Source organism: Haliaeetus leucocephalus, unplaced genomic scaffold, assembly GCF_000737465.1.
Source record: "Haliaeetus leucocephalus isolate CR32 unplaced genomic scaffold, Haliaeetus_leucocephalus-4.0 Scaffold110, whole genome shotgun sequence".
Taxonomy (NCBI): Eukaryota; Metazoa; Chordata; class Aves; order Accipitriformes; family Accipitridae; genus Haliaeetus; species Haliaeetus leucocephalus.
The window spans coordinates 1,425,346-1,451,436 of NW_010972546.1; the positions used below are offsets into that span (position 1 = coordinate 1,425,346).

At 48.4% G+C, this 26,091-nt stretch overlaps 1 protein-coding gene across 1 annotated transcript in view; it reads left to right on the plus strand.

The window, feature by feature from the left end:
- Positions 1 to 2,343: 2,343 nt before the first annotated feature.
- MLLT6 (myeloid/lymphoid or mixed-lineage leukemia (trithorax homolog, Drosophila); translocated to, 6) overlaps positions 2,344 to 26,091 on the plus strand; it is a 40,462-nt gene continuing 16,714 nt past the window's right edge. The window contains exons 1-8 of the mRNA XM_010585688.1: positions 2,344 to 2,356; positions 3,156 to 3,235; positions 8,232 to 8,286; positions 9,881 to 9,990; positions 10,455 to 10,558; positions 11,268 to 11,361; positions 12,609 to 12,716; positions 21,915 to 22,013. Coding sequence (XP_010583990.1) covers positions 2,344 to 2,356; positions 3,156 to 3,235; positions 8,232 to 8,286; positions 9,881 to 9,990; positions 10,455 to 10,558; positions 11,268 to 11,361; positions 12,609 to 12,716; positions 21,915 to 22,013 — 663 coding nt within the window. The remainder of the gene's footprint in view (positions 2,357 to 3,155; positions 3,236 to 8,231; positions 8,287 to 9,880; positions 9,991 to 10,454; positions 10,559 to 11,267; positions 11,362 to 12,608; positions 12,717 to 21,914; positions 22,014 to 26,091) is intronic.

Here is a 26,091-nt window from a genome sequence, read left to right on the forward strand (position 1 = left end):
GGGGGGGGGCGGCGGAGCCGGGCCTCACCCTCCCCGGGAAGGGCGGGCTGGCGAGCCCCGGGCCGGGAGGAGGGCAGCGCCGGGTCGGGAAGACCCGCAGCCCCCCCTCCCGGGGGGGTCCGGTGCTCTCGGTTCGGCCCGCTGCCGCACATGGCCCCGGGTAACCCCCCCCGGGGGCGGCCGCGGGGCCCGGAGCTGCCTTCTCCAAGGGCAGGGAGGAAGGCAGCCCTTCTCCTCCTCCCCCCCCACCCCCCGGGATATGGGCTATTTGCATTTTAAATGACTTGGAGCACGCCCCTAACACACGGTATCGGAGTGGAAAGTTTGTCCTCGGGTCTCCGAACACACACCAAAAAAAAAAAAAATTAAAAAAAAATATTTATTTACTTTCGTTCTAATCCAGCAGAAAGGCACGGTGATTATCCTGGTTGGTTTGTTTTGAATAACACGAAGGTTTCTGGTCTCATCTGGCATGTCTGTTTTTCCATCTATTATTATCCTATCCATCTACCAGCACATCTCCAGCCTCTTCCTGTACAATCTCTCCCTCGGTGTCTTGATGCACGCTCCTGTCTCCAGCTGCAAATGTGTCCTGCTCTGCCTCTGCCCGCCTGTCAGGCGCAGGTCTCTGGGTCTGTAGGTTGGGCTTTCTTTAGCTTTTCGTGCGTTTGGTGTGTCCGCGCTCACGGCTTTAGTAAGAAGTCGCTTACAACCAAGGGACTGAAGAGGAGTTAAAAGGAGGAAGCAAAACTTGCGGGGGATTTCTCTTCATTCGGAAGCGATGCTTGGGTGTCTCCTGTCATCAGGCAACCTCTCCAGGCTGAGTGACCCGGCAGCATGTAAGGGTCTCTCTGGAGGGACACTTCTTTCTGTTTGAATTTTGCTGGTGTAAGTGTTCCGTTCTTCCCGTTATTTATCAAACCCCATGCTAGATCATCGCTCTCTTTTTTGGAGGGAGATAAAGGGCATTGGCATCCTTATGCCCGCTCCCAAGATTAATCTAAACACTTTTGTTTGCTGGCAAGAACAGTTTCAAACGTACAATGCTTTTATTCTTTTAGGGTGCCTGTTTCTAGGCCCGCGCAGGTTCAGAGACTGGATGTGTTTGCTGCAGCGGCGGGGAAGCGGGCGCGTAGCATTGTTTTGGTAGAGTTGGAGCATGTTAGAAAAGTCTGAGAGAGGGCACCGCTTGTGTGTTTGGAAACACAACTGTCTGTTTAGGTCTTGTAAGAGTCCTTCAGGATATAGTAATTCATAAGGAGTGTAGCAGTGTGTAGTGGATGTTCTTCAACCCTCTTTTTAAAGCCTGCTTATAAACCTAGCAGTAGTGTAGTGTTTTGGTAGGCTTTTATTTCTTAAATAGAAACAAACCACTGTAGAGGATCATCTGGGTCATCTAGTCTCATTCCATGCAATCACACACTGGGTTTGGTATCTCTTTGTACTGCTTGAATATCCACAAACCCAAAGTTACCTTTTGAAATGATTGTACAGTTAAATAGAGAACCCTGTATTTTTTTTAAAAGGTACATTGTAGCTACACATTAGGGCTGATTCTTAAAAATATCAGTACCATTCCTGTGACGATGGTTAGAAATCTTACCCTTCCAGTAAAAAATTCAAAATGTTAACAAAAACATCTGATTGCAAATTAAGACTCTAATAAGATAGTTAAGAACATTTACAAACCATATTTTCAACTCTGCCTTACTTATGTTCCGCATTTTTCCTTGTTTTCTTCCTTGTTTTCTTCCTTTTTGAAGCAGTGGGCACAGAAGCTTGCACTGGCTCCAGCTGAGTGCTTGCTTTTGGCCCTAAGCCCACTGCTAAAGATGGACCCAAGGCAGGCTCCTCTGTCATTGCTTTCATGTAGTTTCTATTTGCTTATGTGTACGCCTTGGCTCATCTTGCAGTCAGCTCTTTTGGTTTAACTCTACAATTGCATTCGTTTTCCTGGCTGATGTGGAATAATAGACATTAGAGAGATGGAGAGAACCTATTGCGGGTCGTGTCTGGTCCATCCCCCAGGGAACATCACAGGATTGCTTCCAGCAGGATATTTTCAGATGCTTTGTCCAACCTAGTTTCAAACGTCTCAAGTGACTGGGATTCCATTCCAACCGCCAGTTTGCATTTGAAGGTGGAATAAGGAAGATATAATTTGTTCTTCCCTAGGAGACTTCAATACCCTCGTCTGAGATGCATAGCCTTACTTCTTACCACTATCTTTACCAGCCTCTGTTGCTTTAAACCCACCTGCGTGGTGGCTAAGAGCCCTTTCAGGGTCAGAAACGCTTCCTTTGGGACTCACAAAGACCATCCTGGGATGGTTAGATGGTGAGGATGGCCGAAGAAGGTGAACAGTCTTCAAGCCACATTGCCCCGTCAGAGAAGGGAGCTAATTTTAGAGAACTGGGAGCTGCAGCTTGCAGAGGGAGACCCTGAGAGCATCAAGTGATGTAGAAAGCAAGAGGGACGTGTGGTATAGCTTTGCAAAAGCAGCACCTTTGTCGGGTTATCAGCTGGAAATTTGCATTGACACAGAACCTGTTCCCAGGAGTAGTCCTAAAAAGCCTGAATTCAGTGATCTTGGAAGCATGCTGCAAAAGGCTGCTGCTGGGTGTGACTTACAGACTTGAGGGTGTGCAGAAGAAATGGGAGTTTTGCTTGGTGTCTGTCTGAATTCTCACTGAGATGGTTTCCTTCATGATGCTGAGATTTTCTCTTAGTCCTAATTATGGTTAAGGTGCTTCATAGCCATCCATTTCATAATTTTATATTTAGATCACTAGTGACACTTGAAAAGTTAAGGGGTAAGAAATTGTTCCATTTGTGTTTGCTAGACCAGAATTAGACACAGTTTATGAAGCACTCGATTCCCACTTAAGCCACATTTTCACAAGAATTTTTGATACTGGGCATGAGCTTATTTGAAAACTGGAATAAATGTATAACACTGGACCCGTTGCAAAAGGCAATCTGCTGTTGCTGGCTATGGAAACTAGAAAGAGGAATAAAATGCTGCGTAGTTGTAATTTTTGGTTTTGTCACCCATATCTGACTGATAACAGCTCTGGCAAACTTTTATGTACACCTGAGAAATTAAACAGTTGATTTACAGATGGTCTAATGAACTCTCTTTGCTTTTCTTCCAGCTTGCTATGGAATTGTCCAGGTTCCTACCGGACCCTGGTTCTGTCGGAAATGTGAATCTCAAGAGAGAGCCGCCAGGGTGGTGAGTACGAAGCACGCTTGTACTTACGCTAAATAGGTTCATTCGATGCCCTTCATGTCTCTGCTGGAACCAGCGTGGTCCCCTGGCAAAAGTGATAGAGCCTGGCATTTCAGCACTACTGTGATTGTAATCCCAGCTCTGCCTGTAACCTGCTATATCTTGTTTGTACAATAGGAATAATTGTATCAAGCAATTTTATACAATGCTATTAGCCATTTTGATGAAGATGCTGCCAGAGGTGCTTTTAAGCAAGTTATCAGTGACAAAATTTTTGAGTCTGGAGACCTCAATCTTTTAAAAAAATAATGGCATTCTTCTAAAAGGTGGTTTCCCTGCTGTTTTTTCTGTTCAGCTCCTCAGGAAGTTTTGGAGTGGAGGGAAGTTGGCATCACTTGAGATGCTGCTATACTGTCATATAGTTATCATACTGACTGACAGGACGGATTGGCATTCATATCTCGCAGCAACAGTCTCCTGCATAAAGTCTTCAGAGTTTGTAAAACAGCAGAGAAAATGACAGGAAGCTGGATCAGGGTTTAGTTTCTGTCTAAGTAGCAATTTAGCAGTATAGAACACTTTACAAATGTTCTTAATTAATTCTGGCATTTCCCGGTGAGGCAGGAAAGTGGAAACAATCAGGCCAGGACTGCCTCTTAGGTCTGTCTATGTGGCGAAGTTATTTGTGCAGTAGACTAGGCTGCGAGTTTATAGCACAACAGCTACTCTGCAATAACTTCCCATGCGAGCCCTTATCAGATACGGCTGCGCCAACCAGCTACTGAGGTACTGGGGTGTAGATCTTTAACATGTTAGTTATGCCAGAGATGCTGCTTTTGCCATACAGTAAATCTGGGATAGCTTCCTCCCTTCGCTTCCTTAAAGATGGATTTAAATTAAACTTCGGTGTTCCTTAAGTACAGAAGGCCTCAGTCAGCACAAACAACATTTATTAATGCCTGCACTGCCTTCGGAACTGGTTTAGCTAAATCTTTTCTAAAGTACACACCTAGCGAAACTGATGTAGGTGACCTCTGAATGTGCGTATCTGTGCAGGCCTGAGCAAATAGCGTGCTTCATCTCAGCTGGGCTCTCTGCTTGCTGCAGTACAAAAGTTTAATCTGTTTCACAGATGGGCAAGAACTTGGCAAAGATGAGCGAATGGGGGAATTAGGTATCTGTACCATGCTTTCTACATTGCATTAACTCATTCCTCATTGAAGTGGGAGTGTAAACAAGACCAGACTTTCAGACCTGAGCTCTTTTCCCATTGTAAGATGCTGCTTTTATGTGTGCTGCAGTAAAGAAGATCAAATATGTCTTTGAGTGGTTTTACATCCTGCAGATAGTTTCGTAGCAAAGAAAGGAATTTGGATTTCATGGGCCTCCTTTCCCCGGCTCTCCCAACCGTGCAGGCAGAGAGAAGCTCTTCGGCGTTAGCTACAATTCAATGTAAGCTGTAGTAATACATGTACACACAAGTCCTCCTCACCTGTGCTCATTGCAAGGACTGTAACTTTTCACTTGCACATTACACACTTCAGACTGCCTCTGAGGTATCAAGAAAACAATACCCCTGCAGGTGGCTCCTTATTTAACTCGCCCTCAGTGAAATCTGTTAGACAATGCGTGGTGGGCTTCAGTCATGCCATTCAGTCCTATGGCATTCAGCCCTGCTACTATAATAACTGAACAGTGATAATCTTCCTTCCTAAGCAGAGCTGGGGATGATTTCCTATCTAAATCCCTCACCTTTTCAGTTAAACACCAGCAGTCATAGCAACAGACACGCAGATGGGTAAATACTTAAAAAGAATCTAGTTCTTTGATGTAGAGAACAGCATGATCAGAGTAAGGGAAATGAGTCAGGTCTTATGAGATCTGTGCATGGCTCTGTTACTAAAACACTTTGAATTTGGGCTCCGTGGTCCAGTGAGGCTGGAGGGTATGACTCTTCCACTGCCCTGGGGTTTCACGGCACCTATCTGTGCCTGGCTTTCTCCAGCTGTAAAAGGGGCATTATTGGCCTGCAGACACTGCCTTGAGGATCTTGAAGGAGAGATGCTGCTATTTGAGTGCAAAATACACTGACAACAGCAGCAGGATGAATTGATATTCATATTTCTTTCATAATGACTGCGTGGTAAATTCCTTTGAAAAACAATGATGTTTTTCTTTCCACATCTGCCTTCACAGAAGAATCTTAAAGCAGTTTACAAGCTTTGTCCATATTTATTGACTAAATATTGATGCTTTTGCTTTGAAAATGAGATACAGAGGTGTGGACAATATTGCACTTCTTCACAAGTGTTTTAAAACATAGGTCTCCTGATTTCTGTGTCTCTCCTTTGGAGAGATGGACTCCATCCCCCCTTCAGCTTTGGAAAGAGAGCTCAGGAGCCCTAACTTTCAGTTGGCAGGTGTAGTCGCTTGGTGGTAGGTAGATCCTGGAGTTAGAAGCCCCCAGGGTCAGGAGCTCTAACTTTACCCATTACAACCTGGTTTAAATCAGCCAAGCTCTGCTCTTTTCCCAGAGTTGAAATAAAAACCCCCGGAGACTGCCTTGGCCTGTTCAGGTTGAATAAAAGGAAGAGGTACCACTAATCCCTGCTTGTAACCCCTCCTCAGATGCTCAGGTCCCTAAAGGATGCTGTGGATGCTATTATGCTTACAGTAAGCAACTGAAAGCCCATCCACTTTGTAATCAAATTGTCTAGGAAGCCCGGTGAGCTGCAATGGCCAGAGGGCACTCATGTGAGGGATCATGTGAAGGCTTTAGCTGTCATTTCGAGGCAGGGCTATTAAAAGTCTTGTGTGGGGCCGATGGAGCTGTTAACCCCTCTTGTTACAATCAGAGCTTTGCTAATCGCATGGTGGGAGAGCCGCTTTGATCTGAGGGGTGGAGGGGAGAGCGGAGGGGCCTTTTCAAGTGCAAATTTCTTATTACAGTGTCTCAGTTAACCCAGTTCTTTTTCTGTCTTGGCTTTGCCGGGCTTTCCATAGTAATTGTGAGAGCAGCTCTCCAGCCCTCTGGCAGCCCGGACCTAACCAGGAGCAGTGAGAAACACCTCCTGTGGTCATCCATCCATATTTCAAACTAAGTTGCAGGGACAGCGAGATGGGCTGCTGACGACAGCACTGGTCTTTGTCCCCTCATCTCTTATTTATATGTTATCACGGGGATTTCGTGCTTGCCAAAGCTGCCTGTTTGACAGCGCCGCACGCTTAACTCCCACAAAAGTGTTCTGAGGATCGGGCTGAGCCTCTCTGCCGCCCATTGCATTGCAATCCTATTTATTGTGCCCATCTGTCCAGGAGGTAAAATTTCAGCAGAGGAAATCTTGCTTGAGGAAAACCACCTTTGTGGAAGGTCCTCAGGGACTACTTAGTGGCAGAGGCTTTTGCTCACAGCCAGTTATTGCTCAATATATCGGTGTTTTTCGTGGCATGGAGCACCTGCCCCGTTACGCTTGCCAGAGCCGAGCAATCACGGCAAAGCACGGGCAGGCGAGAGCACCAGGTCCCACACGCTTGTAGCGGCTCAGCCCACCGTCTCGCTTTGACACCGGGCACCTCATTTCAAAACTTTCTGACGAGGGACATTTTTCACAGAAAAGCAGGGGTTTTTTTTGTTTTGTTTTGTTTGTTTTAACAAATCGGACATTTCTACTGGGGCAGGAAAAGTTTTGCGCCTCGCAGGTTTTCGGGCCTTTTTTAAAGTCAAAAAAACCAAAAAGCACATAGAAATTTTTCCCTGAGTGATGCCATGAGAAGACAGCAACCGTTTTCGGGCGGCTCAACCCAGGAGAAGCCCTCGGGGCTGGGAGCGTGTTCCCCCATGTGTGGCAACGCGCCCCGAAACCACCCCACCTTCCACCAACGCTTCAGAAGGGCGTTATGGCTACGAGGCGATCGGCCGACGATGGCCAGGCAGGGCTGAAGTTAGCGAGGCGGGAAAAACAAGCGCGAGGCCTCGCTGTCCGCTGTGAGGCGAGGAATGGCGCTGAGGGCCGTGGCGCTGGGTTTCCCCGGCTCTTGCCGTCCCGCCTGGCCGGACTCTCCCCGTCCGCTCGCCGGGTGTGTGTGGTGGGGAGGTGAGGCGCGTTCCCGCCCTGGCCGTGAGGGGAGACCCTTCAGCAGGTTTGGGGCCGCCGCTGGCCTCGGAGGCCTCCCTGCCCCGGGGGACCTGGCGTGAGGGGAGCTCATCTCCGATCACCTTGCGGCTGCTGGTCCCCGGTGGAGGACACAGCGTGTCTCCCCCTCACGGTTTTCCCCAAAAGCAGCCATTAGTGGCTGGGCCTGGAAAGGGGCGCGGGGTCGCTTCCATCCCTCACAGCCCACCACGGTGCTGGGCCTGCGGCCTCCCGCCCGGCATGATGGCGCCTGAGGGAGCTTCCTCCACCCTCCCGGGCGGCAGGGACTCTCTGGTGCTGACGTTCCCCTCGTGCCTTCTCCATTACACCTCAGCCACCCCCAAGGCTGGGTTTGGGGGAAAGCAGGGTGCCCACTTGCCAGTCCCAGCTATTGGGGCCAGGCTCGCCACGGCCCCCCACACCCTGCCAGCAAAAATGTCACGACAGCCTCACCCGCCTCTCATGAGAGTGGAAAAAATGTCACGAGAGAAGGAAGGAAGGAAAGAGACCAAGATAGATAATGGCTTCTTTTTATTTGCCTTTTGCTCTCTGAGTCATGGTTTTCAGTTTTACTCCCCAACCACAAAGTCTAAAACTTTTTTTTTTAAAAGCCCCGTGAAAGTCAAGGTTCGCTTGTAGCCCTGTGGCTCTTGGACTGAGGCTTTAAACGCGTCCCCGTCAGACAGGACGATATTGAGCTGTGTCAGAGTATCTTTTTGCACCCAAACCGCCCTCAGCCCTTCTTCCACTTCCTCTCTTTGAAAGCAGCCCCATCTTTCATAACCATGTTGTAAGTGAATCATCTCTTTTCTGGCCCCACGCCCCTGGGAGTTAGATTAAACTTGTTGTTTCTGCTTAATTTCAAGAGATGTGAACTGTGTCCCCACAAAGATGGAGCCCTGAAACGGACCGACAACGGAGGTGAGTACCTCTGCGCAGAGCCGGGTATGTCATGCAGAGCTTCTGGGGACTCGGCAGCTGTCCTGGGCGCAAAATAATTCTTTTCTGAGCCTATGTCACCAGAAAGGGAAGGTTGGAGGCTCCAGAGGAATGAAAACACTACCTTTTTCTTACAAAAACTTCACTTTTTGAAACCTCCACAGTGAGAAGACCTTTCCCTGGGGGGGAACCTGCCTGCCCTCTGGCTGGCATCAGAGCACAGTCCCTGAAGTGTGCAGTTCCTTGAGTTTAACCTCGCAGGAATCAGTGCACGATCTGGCATTGTTTACAGAAATGTGGAAGTTGCAGTGTTATTTGCTGCACGCTTGCACAGCAGCAGTGTGATCCTCAAGTTAAGAGAGCCTCAGCCTTGAGTACCCATCTGAGAGCAGGGACAGGACGCAGTAAAGATGTTTTTCTCTGCAGGTCTTATCTGCTCATCATTGATGCTTCTCAGCCTCTGGTGCTGTGAAGTACTGTGGAGTCTGATTTCAGTTGTCAGAGCTTGCAGCTATTGATGCTGCTGGCTGTATAGATCAAACTTAATTTTTCTCAAAATCTTATTTTTTAGAAAGGCTTCTGCACCTACCTGCCACTTACCTTAATACACAAAGGGTTAAATTAGGCAAGGAGGTCTTTATTCTGATAGATCCCATATTTAAAGAAGAAGCGCTAAGTCCAGGGTATTTTGTAGAAGCATCTGCTAGAGCTGGTCATAAGTGCCAAGAGCCTTAGTGCAATAGCACAAGTATTGTGTTGGGGGATTGGTTTATAATAACACAGCATCTTCTTCCAAACATGTTACTGCATGGTTTGATCAGGTCTGTGTAGACAGGCACAAGAAGTGTTACAACCGTGTCACTGTACAGAATTATATAGCCCAAGTACTTACAGTGCTGTATGATTCTGTAATCATGAAGTTTGGTTCCACCTGCCCAGGTGAATCCATCCTAATTCTAGCTAAATCCTTCCAGTGCAGTAGCCATACTGGTATGGATCAGCCCCCTAAGGCTCCTGACCTTCAAAGTTTCTCAGTTCTCTACTGACCAGATGGAATTTCAACTTACACATCTGATTTGGGGAGTGTCTTGGTGGATTTAGATTCTGATCTAACTTGGCTTGCTGAAAAAGAGCCTTCTTTAGCCGTTGATAACAGCCAATAAAGAGAGCTTTGTTTACAGTGGCATGGGACTACACATCAAACCTCTCCCATCAGCATCATTTATTGCTTGGATGCTTTTCCTGGGTTTGGTTAGGTCTTCAGCTCCGGGTCTCAAGTCCTGAGGGGGTGCTTTTAAGAACGATGAGCGTTGCACATTTCTTTTCCCAAAGAAATCTCTGCTTTCTTATTTAATCTGGAGGTGGTATCCGTCTATCTTTCACCCACAAAGGATTTGATTCCTAACCAAGTTAGAACAAGCAGTATTTCAAATCTAACATCTAACTTAAGTTGGCTCCCTTCCTACACTCTCTTCGTTCTCTCCCTCCCATGCTTGTCTGCAGCCCTGTCTGAGTTTAAGACTCTTCTGCGTTGTCCCATGTTAATCTCCGCTCTCTGTCTTGTTTGCTTCCCCAGGGTGGGCCCATGTCGTCTGTGCTTTGTACATCCCAGAGGTGCAGTTTGCCAACGTGCTCACCATGGAGCCAATTGTCCTGCAGTATGTACCCCATGACCGCTTCAACAAGGTAAGGCCATCTCTTTCTCCTGCTGCCCCAAGTGTACCTACCCCATCTTGGCTTTTTGGGGTCATCTTATCCTACCACATCTCCCATCCAATTTATTTGAATTACCAGGTACTCAGATTCCTTTTAAAATAACTTACAAAGTAAATCCCTGTTCTTGTAAATACCTTTTTGGTCCTCTGTTTTTCTCTTGCCCAACTCCCTGCAACTTGAGCAATCTCCACCTTGGGAGTTGCATGTTGGTTACTCCACATTTTGATCTGACACAGTTGTTATTTGGGGAGAAAAAGAAGATGCATGAGTTTTGTGCATGCCACTGAGAAATAACTCAGAGCCGTTGTCATAGGAGGGAGATAACTAGCCACAGAGTTATGAGTTCTTGAAGGCTTTGTCTCCTGGTGAACAGTGAGAGTGAAGCAGACATTTTGTCTGCTTCTTTGAGTGAGCACTTTTCCTTTATTTTGCAGACCTGCTACATCTGTGAAGAGCAGGGCAGGGAGAGCAAAGCAGCCTCTGGAGCATGCATGGCCTGTAACCGACATGGCTGCCGGCAAGCTTTCCATGTCACCTGGTGAGTTCCCCACAGCATCACCCCACGAATAGCCCCAGCTATTGGTTTTGCTGTTGTGGCTTTGAGGCCGCACTAGATGGGTTGTGTGGGGAGTTGGGCTAATCACCCTGGGTTTATTTTGTGCAAGGAGTATCTCATCCTTGCTGAGTTTGTGAGGGGAACTTCCCCAGGAAGGCTGAGGTTTCAGCAGTGAGCCTTCCCTGCTGAGAACGAAGGCTGGGGATTTCCCTAAGACTATGTGGAATCCAAGAAGAGAAGAGGTGAGTCACAACCCAGGAATGTTCCTTCTCCAGCAGAGCACATGCAAGAGTATCATCTAGATGATGTGATTTTAAGGGCTGATATCCTCACCTACCCTTGCAGCCTGAAAACAACATTGCCTGTCAGCAGAACGGGGAGATTCCCAGCTTTACATGGATCCTTGCTCATGATATGTCTTTCGCTGGAATTGTTACTGGTCTCCCAGCCTCCCTTAAGAAAAACAAAAATTGCAAAACAATCTGCTAGAAAAGTACTGACAATTTTGAAGATCTGAATATGAATTAAAAATAATCTGAACTTTTTTCCCCTCCTTGCATACTATTTATGAGCAGAACAGGAAACTTCAAGACCCTGCCTGGGTATTCTGAACTATTCTTTGCCCTTTGATGGGATATGTGGTCTGGCTGTACAGTTTGCTTTATCCTCCTCCTAATTGCATGTATTTCAGTGCCCAGATGGCTGGCCTCTTATGTGAAGAGGAAGTCCTAGAAGTCGACAATGTCAAATATTGTGGCTACTGCAAGTACCACTTCAATAAAATGGTGAGTTTCTTCATCCCTGCAATGGAGGGTTTTTTGTCACATAAAACGCTTGTATTCATCCTAGATTGTGTCTGTGCTCAGAGCAGTAAGAAACACCAAGAACACATAAACAAGGCCTGTAGCCTGCTTCCCTTTTCAGCCATTCAGAGTCACTTAGGAATAAAGATTAATTTATATTTTGCATTTCTATAGCAGCTTTAAACCCATTTTCAAAATTAGGGGTTGAATTCTTCCCATCTGTTTTGGCTTCCCTGACCCACTCTGTATGGCTGAAAGGTAAGTCCCAAGAAAGGAGAGCAGCCATGATCTTTGTTGCTCCAGAGAATTAGGGGTATGGCTCAGGCACCCTGGGCAGGAGGGTAACACGGAACAGCCAGAACTTTCTGCCTGAGGACAGAGACAGCCCAGAAGAGACACAGAGTCATTCACTGTTTGAGGGGTATTTGGGGCAAAGGATTTCCCCTATTAATTACAGTACTGAGAGGAAAAAGAGGAACCCTTTTCCTGTTCTGCATAATTAGTAGACACCTGCTCTCCTCCCTCCAGCAAAAAGGAAACTGATCCTCTCACTACAGCTTTATGTCTCAGTGGCTCCTTTGTTGCTGGCTTTTCCCACTTTTCTTCCTGCTTATCAGTGCTGTCACATACAGTGACTGATGTCTTGAGCTTCCCCTCAAAGTCAAACTGGGGGACACCTTCCCTGCCCTTCAGGTACCCTCAGTATCTGACACAAGTGTAGCTCTGTATCAAGTTTACTGATGCTGAGACAGATAGCAGGACTTCTGCTAGTGCCTGGAGTCTGAGAACAGGGCTTCCTTCCACACACCCCCCCATGCTCCGCTCAAAACTGACGCTAGACGCTGCTGTTCAGGAGGACTGGCTTGTCTAAGCAACATTGCTGCTACAATTTATCTGGTTGTTTACAGAATGGTCTCTTAGCAGCTGTGCCTTTCTTGTACAAGTGTCAGTGTCCATGGGCCACCAAGAACAAAGGATTTGGGGAGTTAGATCTACATGCTGTTTGTAAGCCCCCTAGTATGGTATCTGCTGTGGTCCCCACATTAGGAACCAGGCTGGGCATCTAGTACAAAAAAGAGTTTGGTCCTGCATGTGGTAGACAAGCCATTTACTGTAACTTTGCTCGCTGTAACAGTGAAAGCTGGACTCTATAACACTGTTTCCTCTCTCTCTCTCTTTTTCTTTTTCTCCTGTTCTCCAACTCCTCTCCCCTTCCCCACTTACCTCAGAAGACCTCACGTCACTCTGGAGGTAGCTCCTTCATTGCTGGAAGAAGGAGTCGATCCACATCCCCTGCTCAAGAGAAGCATGTATCCCACCACGAAAGGCCAAAGAAGGTAAGATCTGCACAGAGTTTGTCAATCCAGAGAGGCACAGTCATGTGGAATGGAGGTGAGAGGGGGAAGACCGTGCAGAGAGCACCGATGGCTCCTCAGGTGAGCCCTGACTCTGCAAAGAGTTTCACAGTCAGAGATCTGAAGAGTGGCTGCGTTTTTAAACAGGCCTCTAGAAATGTGTATGCAAATAGAGCAGCACAGCCATGGGGAATGTGAGGCCAACTTTGCATGTTCAGATTATGCCAGAGGGGTCCTGATGGAACATGCCTATGAAACGTGCAACTTTCCCTTTTCTGTCTTGTGGCAAGTCCACTCTGAGGATGACATTGTGCTATGGTTTGCAGCTACTGAGTTGATCTGTGTGGCAGTAGTTTGGCTGTGGTTTTAAATGAGAAGCTCAAGAATATAAACTGGAGGTCATTGTCCTCAGATCCCACAAGTTTTAAAGGACAAAAAGATACTGATTAGTAATCAGCATTGTGGCCAGCAGGTTAATTGTAGGCAAGAACAATAATTAGTATAAACTAGGTAGTACTTTGTTAGTCAGATTAACGAGCCACAGGGGTTCCACCTGCTTCAAGTCTACCTGTGAAAATAGTTTATTTTTGTTAAACAATTATTTCAAAGAACATTGCGTGCTGGATCTGACTGGTACTGTAGTTATCTAACTCTGCTGGTTAAGATGTACTCATCAAAACAGCTGCAGTGTTACAGGACATGTTAACAGCACACCAAGGTTCATAATTAACCAACTGACTCACGTGACAAATGCTCATATTTCAAGGAAAAGCAGCAGTGAACGTGTAAGGCAGAATCCCAGCAGACTCCTGGGTTCTGACAGGGGTCCAGGTTCCAGTGTGGAAGGGTCTGTACCAAAAGAAATGAGGAGGCCGGAGGCTTGTGAGGTATTTGTTATTTAAAACAATAAATAGCCCTTAAAGGCAGGACACACGTGTTTTGGAGGATTCAGGTTCTGAGGCAAGTGGCAGCAGAATAAGAAATCTTCCCTACCTCTTGATACAGCTTTTGCAATATAAAGAATCCACAACATAGTACTGCCACCCGCCTTTGTACCCCATCTGTCCAAAGCAGTGGAGTAGGATCTGAAGAAGAAATAACTTTTACAGGGATACTGTCAGTATGATCAGATAGTTTTTAATAGTATATGGACCATATCCTTGTTTTTGTTAGCAGAAATCCAGAATTAACTCTATTAAGCAACCTCTGGATATATTCCACTATATCAAAAGCCAAATTTACCTTGTTGTATAAACACAATTGGTGATACCCCTGCAAATTGCAGCATGAGTCTTTTAAGTCTTGCCATAGGTGTCTGGCTGTTTACCTCTTTGTTTGTTTGTTTTTATCTTGTTGCAGTAGGCATCCTCATGATGCACGAGCAATTTTGAATGGTAATGATAGTGACCCACATCCAGAAACAGCCCGATGACACTCCAGTGGGTTATGTGGCCTAAGTCTGATGGATCTCAGCCCAGTCTCCAGGGCACAAGGGCATCCAGGCTTTCAAAAGCAGTACGGCCATCAGTTAATACTGACACCCTCCTGGCATGCCCAGCTGAGAGTCCATAAATTCTGTGGGCAGGAAAGCCATCTCCTTCTTTATTTACAGAGGTTATCCCACAATATCCAGTTTGAAACACTGCCCACCATGTCCGTTACGTGTTTGGGAAGCTTGCCCAAACCATACCTGATACATGGGCAAACAAGGCAAACCTCACTTACAAAGTGGTGCCTACCCTGCTGCCGACACCAAGTCAGTAAATTTCCTACTGCCGACAAGGCTAAAGCGTATGGGGAATATTTACTCCTCTTGTGTGTTCAGCTGCTGCGAGGAGAGGAGGAGGCGGGAGGGAGAAGGAGCATCTGTGCCATGGACAGGGAGCAAGCGCTTGGCACAAGGTGAACGGCTGTACTGGAACATCCTATTTTTAGCCAACAAGCAGGCAGAGGGGGTGGGAGAGAGGGCAGGATCGGGGTGATTGACGGCAGCTTTGGAGAGCTCAGCTGTAATTATAACTGACAGACTCTGCAAGTCCAAGGCTGGGGACCCTACGAGGGTTTCTATATTTGCACAGCTTCTGGTGGCAGGGGTGGGAGCGCAGTCACGTGCCTGGCAGGTAGGAGCAGGGGTGGTGCTGCTTCCCGGCTGTGGTTGGAAAGCAGGTCAGCGCCAGGGGGAGAGCGAAAACAGGAGTAATATGGATTTATTTATAGGCTTCTCAGTGGCGCTCGCCACTACTGTTAGCCTCTGGGTTCCCCACAAACGTGCAGAGACTCCGTCTCGCTGCTGCCTCACTGCTCTCCCCTCCTGATGGCTCATCGGGTTTGCGAGCCGCAGATGCGATGGAGGCCCCTTCCAGGGCCAGGATTGCTTGGCATGGCCGCAGCGCAAGTGCAAAATCAACTTCTTCCGCTTAGAGCAGGGGAGTCAGCACAGAAACGGGGTTGAGGTGTGCAAAGCAGCTGAGACGGGCAGGGTAAGGAAGGCACTGTCGGCTTCCAGGGGTGTTGGGGAGTTTACAGGTCTGGGAGCGGTTGTGAAGTGCAGGGAAGAAGGGCTGGGTGTGAGGCGGTGCGGGAACAGAGACCTTTTGAAAGGGTACCCAAAAAGGGGGTTGCAACATTACTTCCCACATGGTTTTGGAGTACGTGACTAGCAGTGCATGATCTAATTGCACATGTTTCAGGGGAACTGGGTGTGCTGCTGCGCTGACCTGAAATAGAACAGCTTTTTCTTGAGCCTGTCCAGCTGTGCAGCTGGCTGGTCCCGTCCTCCCAGAGCCGGAGGCATTGCAGGGGAGCTGATCACTCAGCGGCAGACCAAAATGCATGTGTGAGTCCTCAGGCTGCAGGTGCTCATGGCTCTCTGCTCCAGAAGGAGCTCAGTGCCTGACAGCTCCCTTCCAGTGCAGGGCTGGGGCTGTTTACTTAGGCTTTACGGAGGAAAACTCTGGCAGAGTTAATGACTAAGTGAGGGGCACAGGATTTAACCCAGTGGCTTCAGTAAGACAGCAAAGATTTGGGATTTGGACTCCTAAGCCCTGCTGTAAAACAGTTCAGCATTTGTGAAGAGTCTTGTTCTCTGCGGAACAAGGGTCAATTGTGATGTGGGACTGCAAGCCAGCATTGGCATCCCCCGCCTCTTGCAGGCACAAATGATACCAGCCCAAGCATTTCCTTCTGCTCTGTCCTGAAAATGGGAAAGCTCCAGGCTTTGGGTTTTCTGCAGAACATACCAGGCCTTAGCAAAACCAGCCCCATTTATGTCTTTGGGGTTGGTATTGCAATGTGTGTGCTCTACCCTGTGGGAGCCTTTGCAGGGTTTGTTTGTTTAAAAAAAGAAAGAAGAAAGAAAGAAAGAAAACAATAGCTAAATACCAAGAAAATGCTGGATGACGCACAGGGGTTGAATGAAGTACAGATGTTCTGTCACCTATATTGTCTGCTTGAAATGCATAGACAAAAATTACCACACTCCGTGGAATGAAATTTGTCACACCAGGAGCAGACAGGAGCACATGTACGACAATGTTTTTAGGCGTATACCCCATGGAGGGAGACACTTGTCCAGTGTTATTCTTAGTGAACACCTGGAACCCATAAGCAAAATCAGGGGACTTTTAATTTGGATGTGGGACATTTGTTATGAGAGGAACGGTCCCTGCCCAGTGACATAGGAAAGAGAAGCAGGCTCTTGGAGCAAGTAAGCCCACCAGCAGTTGTTCCTCAGGTCTGGGTACGGAGCCAGTTCTCCACAATCATAACGCACCTTTAGCTCCTGAACTGCTTCCCTAGCCACGGTGGGGGATGACTCTTTACTGGGGTACAGGGACTGTGTCTGTCCTGCCCCCCTTACCCCTTTAGCATCAGCCAGAGCAGTGCAGGAGCCCCAGGTCCCATGACGTCTGAGCAGATGCGTGGCAGAGCCTGCCTCCCCCCTGCCATTGCCTGTCTGTCTAGACCTGATGCCAGTGGAGGATACGAGCCAAGGATCCAGCCTGGCATATTTAGCACACTGGAGAAGTTGTACTGGGCTGAAATCTAAACCTAGTGGGTCTGTGAGGGGCTTTGTGTTTGCATTCGAGTTGGTGATGGAGGTCTGCCTCTTGGAGATCTGTGTCCACACAGGCATCAAAGGGTAAAGTGGACTTTTTTTTCAAGTGGGATGCAAGTGGCTGCTTCTAAGACCAGCACAGATTTTTTCAAAGGAGTACTGAACCTAAATCTGCTCTAATCTTGCTATAGTAGCCTTGTTTCATAGCATCCTTGACTGGCTTTCTGTGACCTCTCATTATGTGGGTGTTTAACCGCCCCCAGCAAATCCTTCCATTAGCAGGGGATGCAGCAATAATTTGAGAGCACACAAAGCCCAGCGAGGCCTGGCCGTCTGTCCTTCTGTAAAAACTCTTCATGCACTCAGAGTGTGTCTCAAGGCAAACCGCTGAAATCCCCCAGCACGGCCCTGGTGCAAGTGAGGTTACAGGCAGGGGCTTAGCGTCCCTCTGCCCGGTGCCGTCTTCCTCCTCGCTGCGGCTGCCATGGCTGCAGCCCAGAGCCAGGCCTCCTCCTTCGGGTGAGGGAGTTCAGAGAGCCTGGGAAAGAAGGGAGGGAGCAGTAGAGCCCACTTGGCTCTTCTCAGCTCCCGGCTCTTCCCTCCCTCCTTCCCCTGCCCAATCTACTTTTAATTATCCAATTGCTGGTGTCCAGCAGATTAGAAGAGGGGGCTCGGGGAAGGGGAGACGGCGGTGGCGGGGGGAGCAGGAGGAGCTGTGTACAACCCTTTTTGGCAGCGAGAGATCCTGTTTCGTTCCTCCTGCGCTGGGGAGCTTGAAGGGAGATTGTGTCGCTGGCACGCCCCCCCCCCCACGATGCAACCGCGCTCCCCCCGCCGCAGCCCTGGCCTGCTCCATGCCCACATGCCAAGCCCCAGCTGCTCAGTCCTGCATGGGGAGAGTTTGTTTTCCGTGAAGTTCGTTGCTGGGGGCAGGTTCATGTTCCCCGCAGACCGCAGCTCGCCCAGCCGGCCAGCCTGTTGCAGGGAGCACCGAGCGGCTGCAAGGTAGGGCTTGGCTTTTGCTTGCGAAGATGGGATCGGGGTGTTGAAAGGTTTCCTGCTCTCGCAGTGCATCCTCCCTCCCTCCTCCTCCTCCTCCCCTGACTCCTGCTTCGTGGCACAGCCAGGCAGGTCTCTGTGGGCAGGCTGGGCTGTTGGCAGTGGCTATATTGTCTGTGAAGCTTCCTGGAAGGAGAATTTGCAGAGGAGAGTGCCTGTGTGCCAGGGAGACGAAATGCTGGACACAGAAGAGCCAGGTGGGGAGGGGACATTTCAGAGGCAGGGGACTGAGTGCTGCGGTCCCCCCTCTCCCTTTGCCCTCCCCTCCCTTTGCGCCCTGCGGCTCTTGCAGGAAGCATTTGGAGCCTTCCAGTTCCTGGAGAGAACCCACACATTTAAAAGCCTCTGGTGCAAGCTGGGGAACGCCTCGGGTTGTCTGAGGGCCTGTCAACACAGGTAAAGATAGCCAGGAGCGACTGAGCACCCTGACTTTCTCAGTGCCATGGTCGCTGTGGGCAGCCAGGGTAACCTTCCCACCAGTCCCCCAGACTGGGGGCAGCCCAGCCCGTCTGTCCGTGGGGTAACGGAGTTAATTGTCCTGCCTGTTTAACACAGGGCACTGCATTTCTCTAGTAATATTGAAGGTGTCAGATCCTGTTGCCTTTCTGAGTACCCCAAAGTATTAGAGAGTAACTGGAGGGTGGGAGATGGGTGCTATTGGGTGTGCAAAGGCAGCAGACACCCAGACTGTGCAAAGCTTAAGGGCTGCAGTCCAGAGGGCTCCTGGGTGCCTGGTCCTGTGGGTTTCTGCTCTGCCCGAGCAGAAATGACACAGAGACCCTGGAGAGCATGTGGTGTGGGAGGGGGAAAAGTGCTGGGTAAGCACAACAGAGGAGCAAGGTGTGCCTGTGGCCATGGCCTGGGACTGCACGCGGGGACGTGGAGCAGAAGTGCAGTCGAGCTCCTCGTCAGGCTGCGGTGGTTCTGGTTTCAATGCTGTCCTTTGAGCAGAGCACGAAGACTGGTCTCTGTGGGACAGATTTTCGAAATAGTTTGAATGCAGTTGCTCAGCACATGTAGTCAGGCCCAGATCTTCAAAAGAGCTCAATACCCAGCATTTAGCTTTTTGGAAAACCTGACCACTTATTCAAGAGTCTAAATGGGAGCTGAAGCATTCCAGAAATCTGGTCCCTATTGTGCAGGCTGGGTTCTTGCTGAATATGTACATATGTACACACTCCTACATATAACCAGAGGACTGCTCAGTTAGCTGTTGTAGACTCGCTCTGCACTGCTGACAGCGAAGGGAGATTTTTCAGACAGGAGACAGCCAGGATTTTGAAGCTGGAGGATGTGAGTTTGGTGGCTGCCATCACAATGAAATTGTGGGAGGTTTTATGGTTCACTGTGGTGACAGTCAGGACATTTCTGCCTTTCCCCGCTCATGTGCATGTGTGTATGTGTGTGTATGTAGGTGTGTAGGTTCATTGTCGTTAGCCAAAATGGCTTGGCTCTGCCTTGTCTCATCTTGACCATGATAACGTGAAATCAAATCATTACAGTGCTGTCTAGCTGGCATTTGCAGCAGTATATCTTATTGCCTCCTGTTGTAACTTTATGATTGAAATGCATTTGGGATTCGGGGTCTGAAAATGAGAGAATAAGCTTTGTGGTATTCAGAAAGTTTAAGGACCAGGGTTTCTGCAGTTATTTGGCAAAATGTATTGTAATGAGGTGTCTGGCTCCTGTTTTCCATTTCTGGCTTCCGTGAGTGGCACTGGCAGCATCTGCAAGTAGGCAAGTGTGTATCCAGGTGGGGTGGGGATCCCTGACTTTTCTTTCTGAATTTTTGGATGACCTTCTGTGAAATCTTAGCAAGTTCTCTCATCCCATGTGCCCTGGTTTCCCCATTTGTAAAATGAGATGTAGATATTAAAAACCTCTTTTCAGCTCATTGAAACTCTCTGCTGTGTGCTATTAAGTGAGTGCAAATTGTTACTACTACCAGAATAATGAACACTGATGTGCACATGGTTTGTGACAAGCTGCTTAACTAACTGGGCCACAGTTTCCCCATCTTCCTGTCCTATAGACCCATGAGACTTGGACAGAGTTTGTAGCACAAGAAGCCCCCAAGCATTTAAAACATTATGAGATTTAGTAAAGATTTAATTTTAATTTGTCTTTTGGCACTTCGTCTGTAGAAATCACATTTTCGAGCTTTCCTTGTTCACTGCCAAAGCTGGAAATGTGTATTAAAGAAAGGGGAAAAAAAGAAAACAGAGATTCTTGTAAAATACTGTAGCTCTAGGAACAGAGGCTTTAACAGATATGCCAAAAGCCAGGAGTCTTGTGATGAAATGATGGATATTGGCAGTGTTGGTTGGGCACTCAGCAAGTGCAGTGAAGCTCTAGACTGCATTTGCCTCCTCCTTTCACCAGCTCATCCCAGTGAAAGCTTCCATGGCATCATGGCAGGTTTACACTGGCAGGGTCACTGATGGCTGCAGCATGGTCCTCCTTTTCAAGTGCAATGAAAATTCAGCCAAACCCACACTGGAAGGTGCTGATTTCTGGAGCATTTTTGCTTCACCTCTGCTTCACTTCATGCCTGCCTTTCCCAGCCTTTTCCTCCTGCCCTGTCTCTCCTCCTACCCCCTTCTTTCCCATTTAGTGTATTGTTTCCTAAGCTAATTATTCCACTCTCTTCTCTCCTCCCCAAAACACACAGTGGAGCTCATATATTTGTTGCAATTGCATCTTCCCCTGACAGCATCCCAACTTTGGCATGTGCTGGCAGCTGTAGCCTCAGGGCTTTGCCTGCATGAGGAAGCAATGAGGATCTTTCTGGAGTCAATGAATTTTGATGTGACTGTTCTGAACTCACCTTCGGTCCAGACTGAGGACTTCAGCTTCTAGAATAAAATGCCCATGCAAGGGAGTTGTACCAGAATGGGCATTCTTTCCCACAAAAAGGTCTCAGAGACAGGAGGGTGGATTTTTCTAAGCCCTGCATCTCATGCAGGTGTTTATCTGACAGCAGCTCTCTTGGTTTGCACACCAGCGACCACACTGGGAAGTTTGGAACTGAGCAAAAAAGTTTCTGCAGCTTCAGCAAAGAAGATCACATCTTCAGCTGACATCGGTAGCATGGAAAAGCTCCTGTAGTCAGCTGAGTGTGTTCCCATGGGAGTGTGCAGCTGAGGAAGATGGGGAGGAAGCAGGAGTGTGTGATGGAGCATGGGCTTCTATCCAGCCATCCTGTATGCCAGCTGGCCTGGGCATCCTCAAGCCCCACTGACTTGACACATAGGCCTATGTTTTCAGTCCTTTCACTGAAAACATCTCAGTTGTAGCAGAAACTGATAGCACTATATAAGAATAACCTCCTTGCTTACAGTCCATTCCCCAGGAGAATATAAAATCGGGGCAGGCAGGACTCAAGTGTTTCTCAGGCCATGATTTTTCCTTGGTTTGCAATTTGAAGAATCCCATGTTTCTGGGGTTTTAGTGAGAGAAAAAAACAGGATGAAGAAATCAAACTAGTCTGTCTCCTGTTAGCAAAGATGGACCCAGACCAGCTGTCTCTGTTGGGAGGGGAGATGGGGGGGATCTCTAGGTTAGGTTCAAGCCCAGGTTCTGAGATCTCTGCTGACTGACCTCTTTACCTGTGCACGTGCAACATGGGCTGAAATCAAGATTCTCCCATTGGCTGTACAGGGTGGATCTGAGAAACCCTTGAAGAAGGTAGAGAGCGAGGGTAAGGGGGCAGAGAGTCCCTTTGGGGAAATAGCAAGAGGAAGGCTCAGGTTTCTTGAAATCAGCCAGAGCTTGTTAAGTCCTTCCCTATCATCTTACCATAAACTGATTTGGGGGCTTCTGTTGATATTCTGCACTCCAGATGTTGGCTGCAGCTGGGGTAGAGATAGTGGGATGCTCCCAGCCAGAAGCTGGGATGTGGGGGAAGGGATACTGGGCTCGTGTGGATGGGTGGAGAAGAAAAGATGAATATGAATGTATGGTTGTAAATCCACCCCTACACACCCTGCTTTCTTTTCCCTTAGAACTGCTATTCTCAGCAGAGGAAAAGTTAGGCTTCCAGTACTCTCTTATTTCTTTTGCAGAGTCGGAAGGACAAAGAAAGACCTAAACAGAAGCACAAAAAACGTCCGGAGTCTCCCACCAGCCTTACCCCATCCTCGGTGCCCGTCGCTGCAGAGAAGGTACCAAACCCACAGGATGTGAGTGTGTGAATGCAGAGTGGGGGGGGAGGGCAGGGGGAAACCATTGACACTGGCTTTCCTAGGAAGTGGGGATGACAGGGCAGAAGAGCAGAGAGAGGGCTTTTGTCCATTTATTTTGATTCCTGATTCGTCACATTCTTACTCTCTCTGCCTGACTCCCCACCTCGACGCCCACCTTGGGAATTTAACACGGCAGCTGTCTTGATTTCTGTCAGCACTGACGACACAATCATGGAGCTAAAGTCCCAAGTGATTGAGCTGTAAGTGCCAGCCTGTTTTGCAGCAGATGTTCAGATTTGAAGCTCTTGTGGAATAGATAAATATCCATGCTTTGGCCTTTTCTGCTGCCACATTGTAAACAGCTCAGGTGGATAAGCAAGGCAAGGCTTGTGGGAGGAGGTGTTATCCTTTATTAGACAAACTGATGTAGGTGAGGGGGAAAAAAACAGACAATCTTAGAAGCACGTAAGATCTTCAAAGTGCATAATAGAGGTAGCTTTTCTGTGTAAGACAATGGGAGGTTGGTTTCTATTTAGTTCCTCCATTTCAGGAAAACTCAGGCAGAAGGGCACAGTGTGGTGGCCTATTTTGCTCCTGAGGTGTAGAGGCAGTCCAGTTCCCTGCTGGGAAGATGTCGCTTTTGTGGGTTTCTCTTCTCAGTGTCCAGGGCTTGTGGGGCACAGTCAGGATGTCAGTGTATTTCTGCTGTTCACTGCTGAAATCATGCTGCTGACATGGACTCTTGCACCTGGCTGTAAATCAGGATAGCCCTGAGCTTTCTGTAATTCGTGCCAGCCCCAAGCTCCAATAATGCAGAATAGACACAGTGGAACTTGCCTCGAGCTTGCATGCAAGAAGGTGAAGGCCAAGTTTGCAGTTGTTCAGGGTCAGGAAACAAGTGAGCTTACTCCAGTGCCCGGACCTTTGGACTTGCACTCCCCTCTATGTAGTAGGAATGTAAATTAATACAACTGCTTAGCAGGGCTGTTCTGGTGTAAGTGAGAGTAGGACTAGGGCCAAGCTCCTGCTAGGACAAATAACGTGTCCCAGGAATGTCCTTTTGTGCACAGAAGTGCTACTTGGAAAGGCTTGGGTGTCCTTTACGTGGCAGGACTGCCTTGTGAAAATGAAAATTCACAGGCTAGCAGTATCTGCATTTGTGAGAAGCACTGCAGGGGCAGTCTGGAAGAGCAAAAGCTCCTGCCAGTCAGCACAGGGTTGCTTTGGGTTAGGTCTGAAGAGGATTTTCTATGTCCTGTGTGAGGCCAAGCCTGGAAGCAGGGAGTAGATGTAGGTCAGAGCTGAAGTGGCAGAGCTGGTCTCATGGTTCTCAGGCTAGGAGAAGTAGAAAGTTACAGCAGGACAGAGTGGAGGAACAGCCTCTGAGCAGCAGTCACTCTTGATTTACCTGTGCTCATGTTAGGGCAGCTCAGCTCTGACTTTTGGGAACAGCAGATTCACCCAGTTAACAGAGCTGTCAGGAACTGATAGCCTAAGAAGATTATTTTCAAGCTGAACTGAAATTGAAAACCTGACTCTTGGCCAGCTAGAGCAGTTGTTAGACAATTGCCCACTGTCTCCTCCGAAGCCCTGCCAGACCTTTATAAATAAGGAGGGAAGGGTACAATTCAGTTTTACAGGCAGCTTTCTGCTCTTTGTAAGCTAAAATTCAGGAGATGCTAATTACCATAGCTGTACTTGAGTGACAGGGTTTTAGTGTTTCCCTAGGGAGTTATTATTGATCCTCATAGCAGAGTGTAGTTCCCTTGCTTTTTTGTGCGTAGATCCCAAAGTATTGTTCAAACTGTGTTACCAAAGGTACTCACTCCAGATCAAATGTAAGAGCTTCTCAGCAGCCTGCTACAACCCTGCACAAACCCCTCAGGGGGTGGTTGTATGAGGCTTTCTGGATAGTTGCACCAGTGTAACATTGCACAGGTTAGACTAATGTAAAACATTAGTCTTTGAGACACATTAATGTAGCATGTCCAAACAGCATTCCTCTTGGAAGCCAAAACCATCTTTGTCCTTTCTGGGTCTTACATTAGTACAGCTCATCCCAGTAGAGTGTACTGGGGAGTGGGTAGGGTAGATGCAGCAAACCAAAAGCTGACGTTCGTGGTGTGACTACACAGAAGAGCATTGCTGGTCCCTGCTGTGCCATGGTTAGAGTCTGAGGAGAGCTGGGGTCTCTTCCTCTCCTTACCACTTGCATGATCTTGGGCAAATAATTTATTGCCTCCCTGTTCTTCTCCAAGTTACCCAAAGAACCAGAGCATAAACTCCCCAGGGATAATTCCTGCAGGCGACACAGCCCCCAGTCTTCTGTGGGGAGCAGCTGGGTGAGAGCTGTCAATGACCTATAGCAGGGAGGGCAGATGGTCAGGCTCCTGGGAGAAGGACACTGGCCTGGAGCAGCCGTGTAGAGCTGCAGGAGGCTGATGCAGCCCTTGCTGTCCACGCCAGACCCATGCTGCCAGTTCGCCATGCTGCTTGCACCATAGCCAAAGCGGCACCACGTACAGTGAGTCCCAGGCTGCCGTCCTGGTGCGCAGGCTGTGCTGGAGCAGGGGTTGGACTGGAGGCCCTGAGCATTACCAGTGTTTTGGAGCTGGCAATGAGGAGCAGGAACATCAGTCAGACAAATCGGCAGGAGGGCCCTGGCACTGCTTGCTCCTTGGGCACCTGGACTGCGGGCAGACTGTAGTGTGGCACCAGCCACCAGGCCATGGAGAGGTGTTACTAAGACCTGAAGCCACGCTCCAGTCTGCTGACAATTTGCTTAGCCTAAAAGGAGCCTGGGGCAACAGATATCTGAGCCCCAGCGTCTGGCGTTCCTACCAGAGTCCTGAAACTTTCAGCGACCCTTTAATAATGGATTTTCAGAGCTATAGTCCTATACAGTAGGACTTTTCAAGCTACTTCACCAGCTTACACTGACAGCAGTGGAACTAAGTTTCATCGCTTTGGAGGAACAGTGGTATATTCCACTTCCTTGTTCCCTCCGGCAGCCTGGCCTCTGGGTTCACATTTTTCTTTAATTTTGCAGTCCAGATTTATTTTTCAGTTCCAATTTTCACCTAATACATTGTCCACCCTGTGTTCCCCTCTTGAACCACTTAGTTATGAAGAAGATCCTTTGATGTGGTTTCAGTCTTCCTCTTGAAATCAATTCTACTAGACCTCTGACTTCTGCCAGATTTCTGAACATCTCACTGAGTGCTTCCCTGCATCTTCTAGGAATCTAAATACCATTAATATCTGACACTTGGACTCTACCAGGCCTCCGTGTTCTGTCTGTGCAGTGACAAGCTCTCACTGCCTCACTCTGGTTTGGTGGATAAACACACGGAAAACACAGCGGTGGCCTCAGCTCTCATCTACACCGGAAAGTGAAACTAGGGTGTGAATTCACAGCATGCAAACAACTCTTCATAACACCTCTTCTGAGCTCTCCTCCTGCCTCTGAAAAGTCTCTTTGGGCGATGTGATTTTTGTCACTCTCATGGAGGCGCAGGCGGCCTTGCTCGTGGGGCACAGGCGTGTCCCTTCCAGATAGCATGTAGAGCAGCTGACCTGCTGAAAATCCTCCGGTGGTGCTCCGGGGCTAGGGCTTTTGGATGGATTGGGAGGGGCTGTAGAGAGTGAATTTGTGCTTAGATATAGGCTGTCATTCATTGTCATGCTGGCTACTTGAAGCTCCTACAGACTTTTGAGGGAGTGGGAGGCAGAAAACGTCCCCTCTGGGTAGTGGTTTCTGGCTATTGCATGCGGTCTATCCAAAAATGTCAAAATGCTGCCAACTAGTAACGCTTTTGAACAGCCTGTTGGAAAGATGGCATTCATGGAGAGGGCCTGGGGCAGAGGAGGGTTTCTCGCCAGGGAAGGAGCAATGAGTCTCACCACTAAGTCTTGGCAGCCAGGGCTGCTCCCGTCTCTGTAGTCACACACCGCCAGACAAATTTAGGTGGCAGTTTCTACGCTCAGGATCTCTCCATGTAGCTGGTGCCTGGTTCTGGCGATCGAGGTTAGTGCACAGCCGAACAGCAAGCAGCGT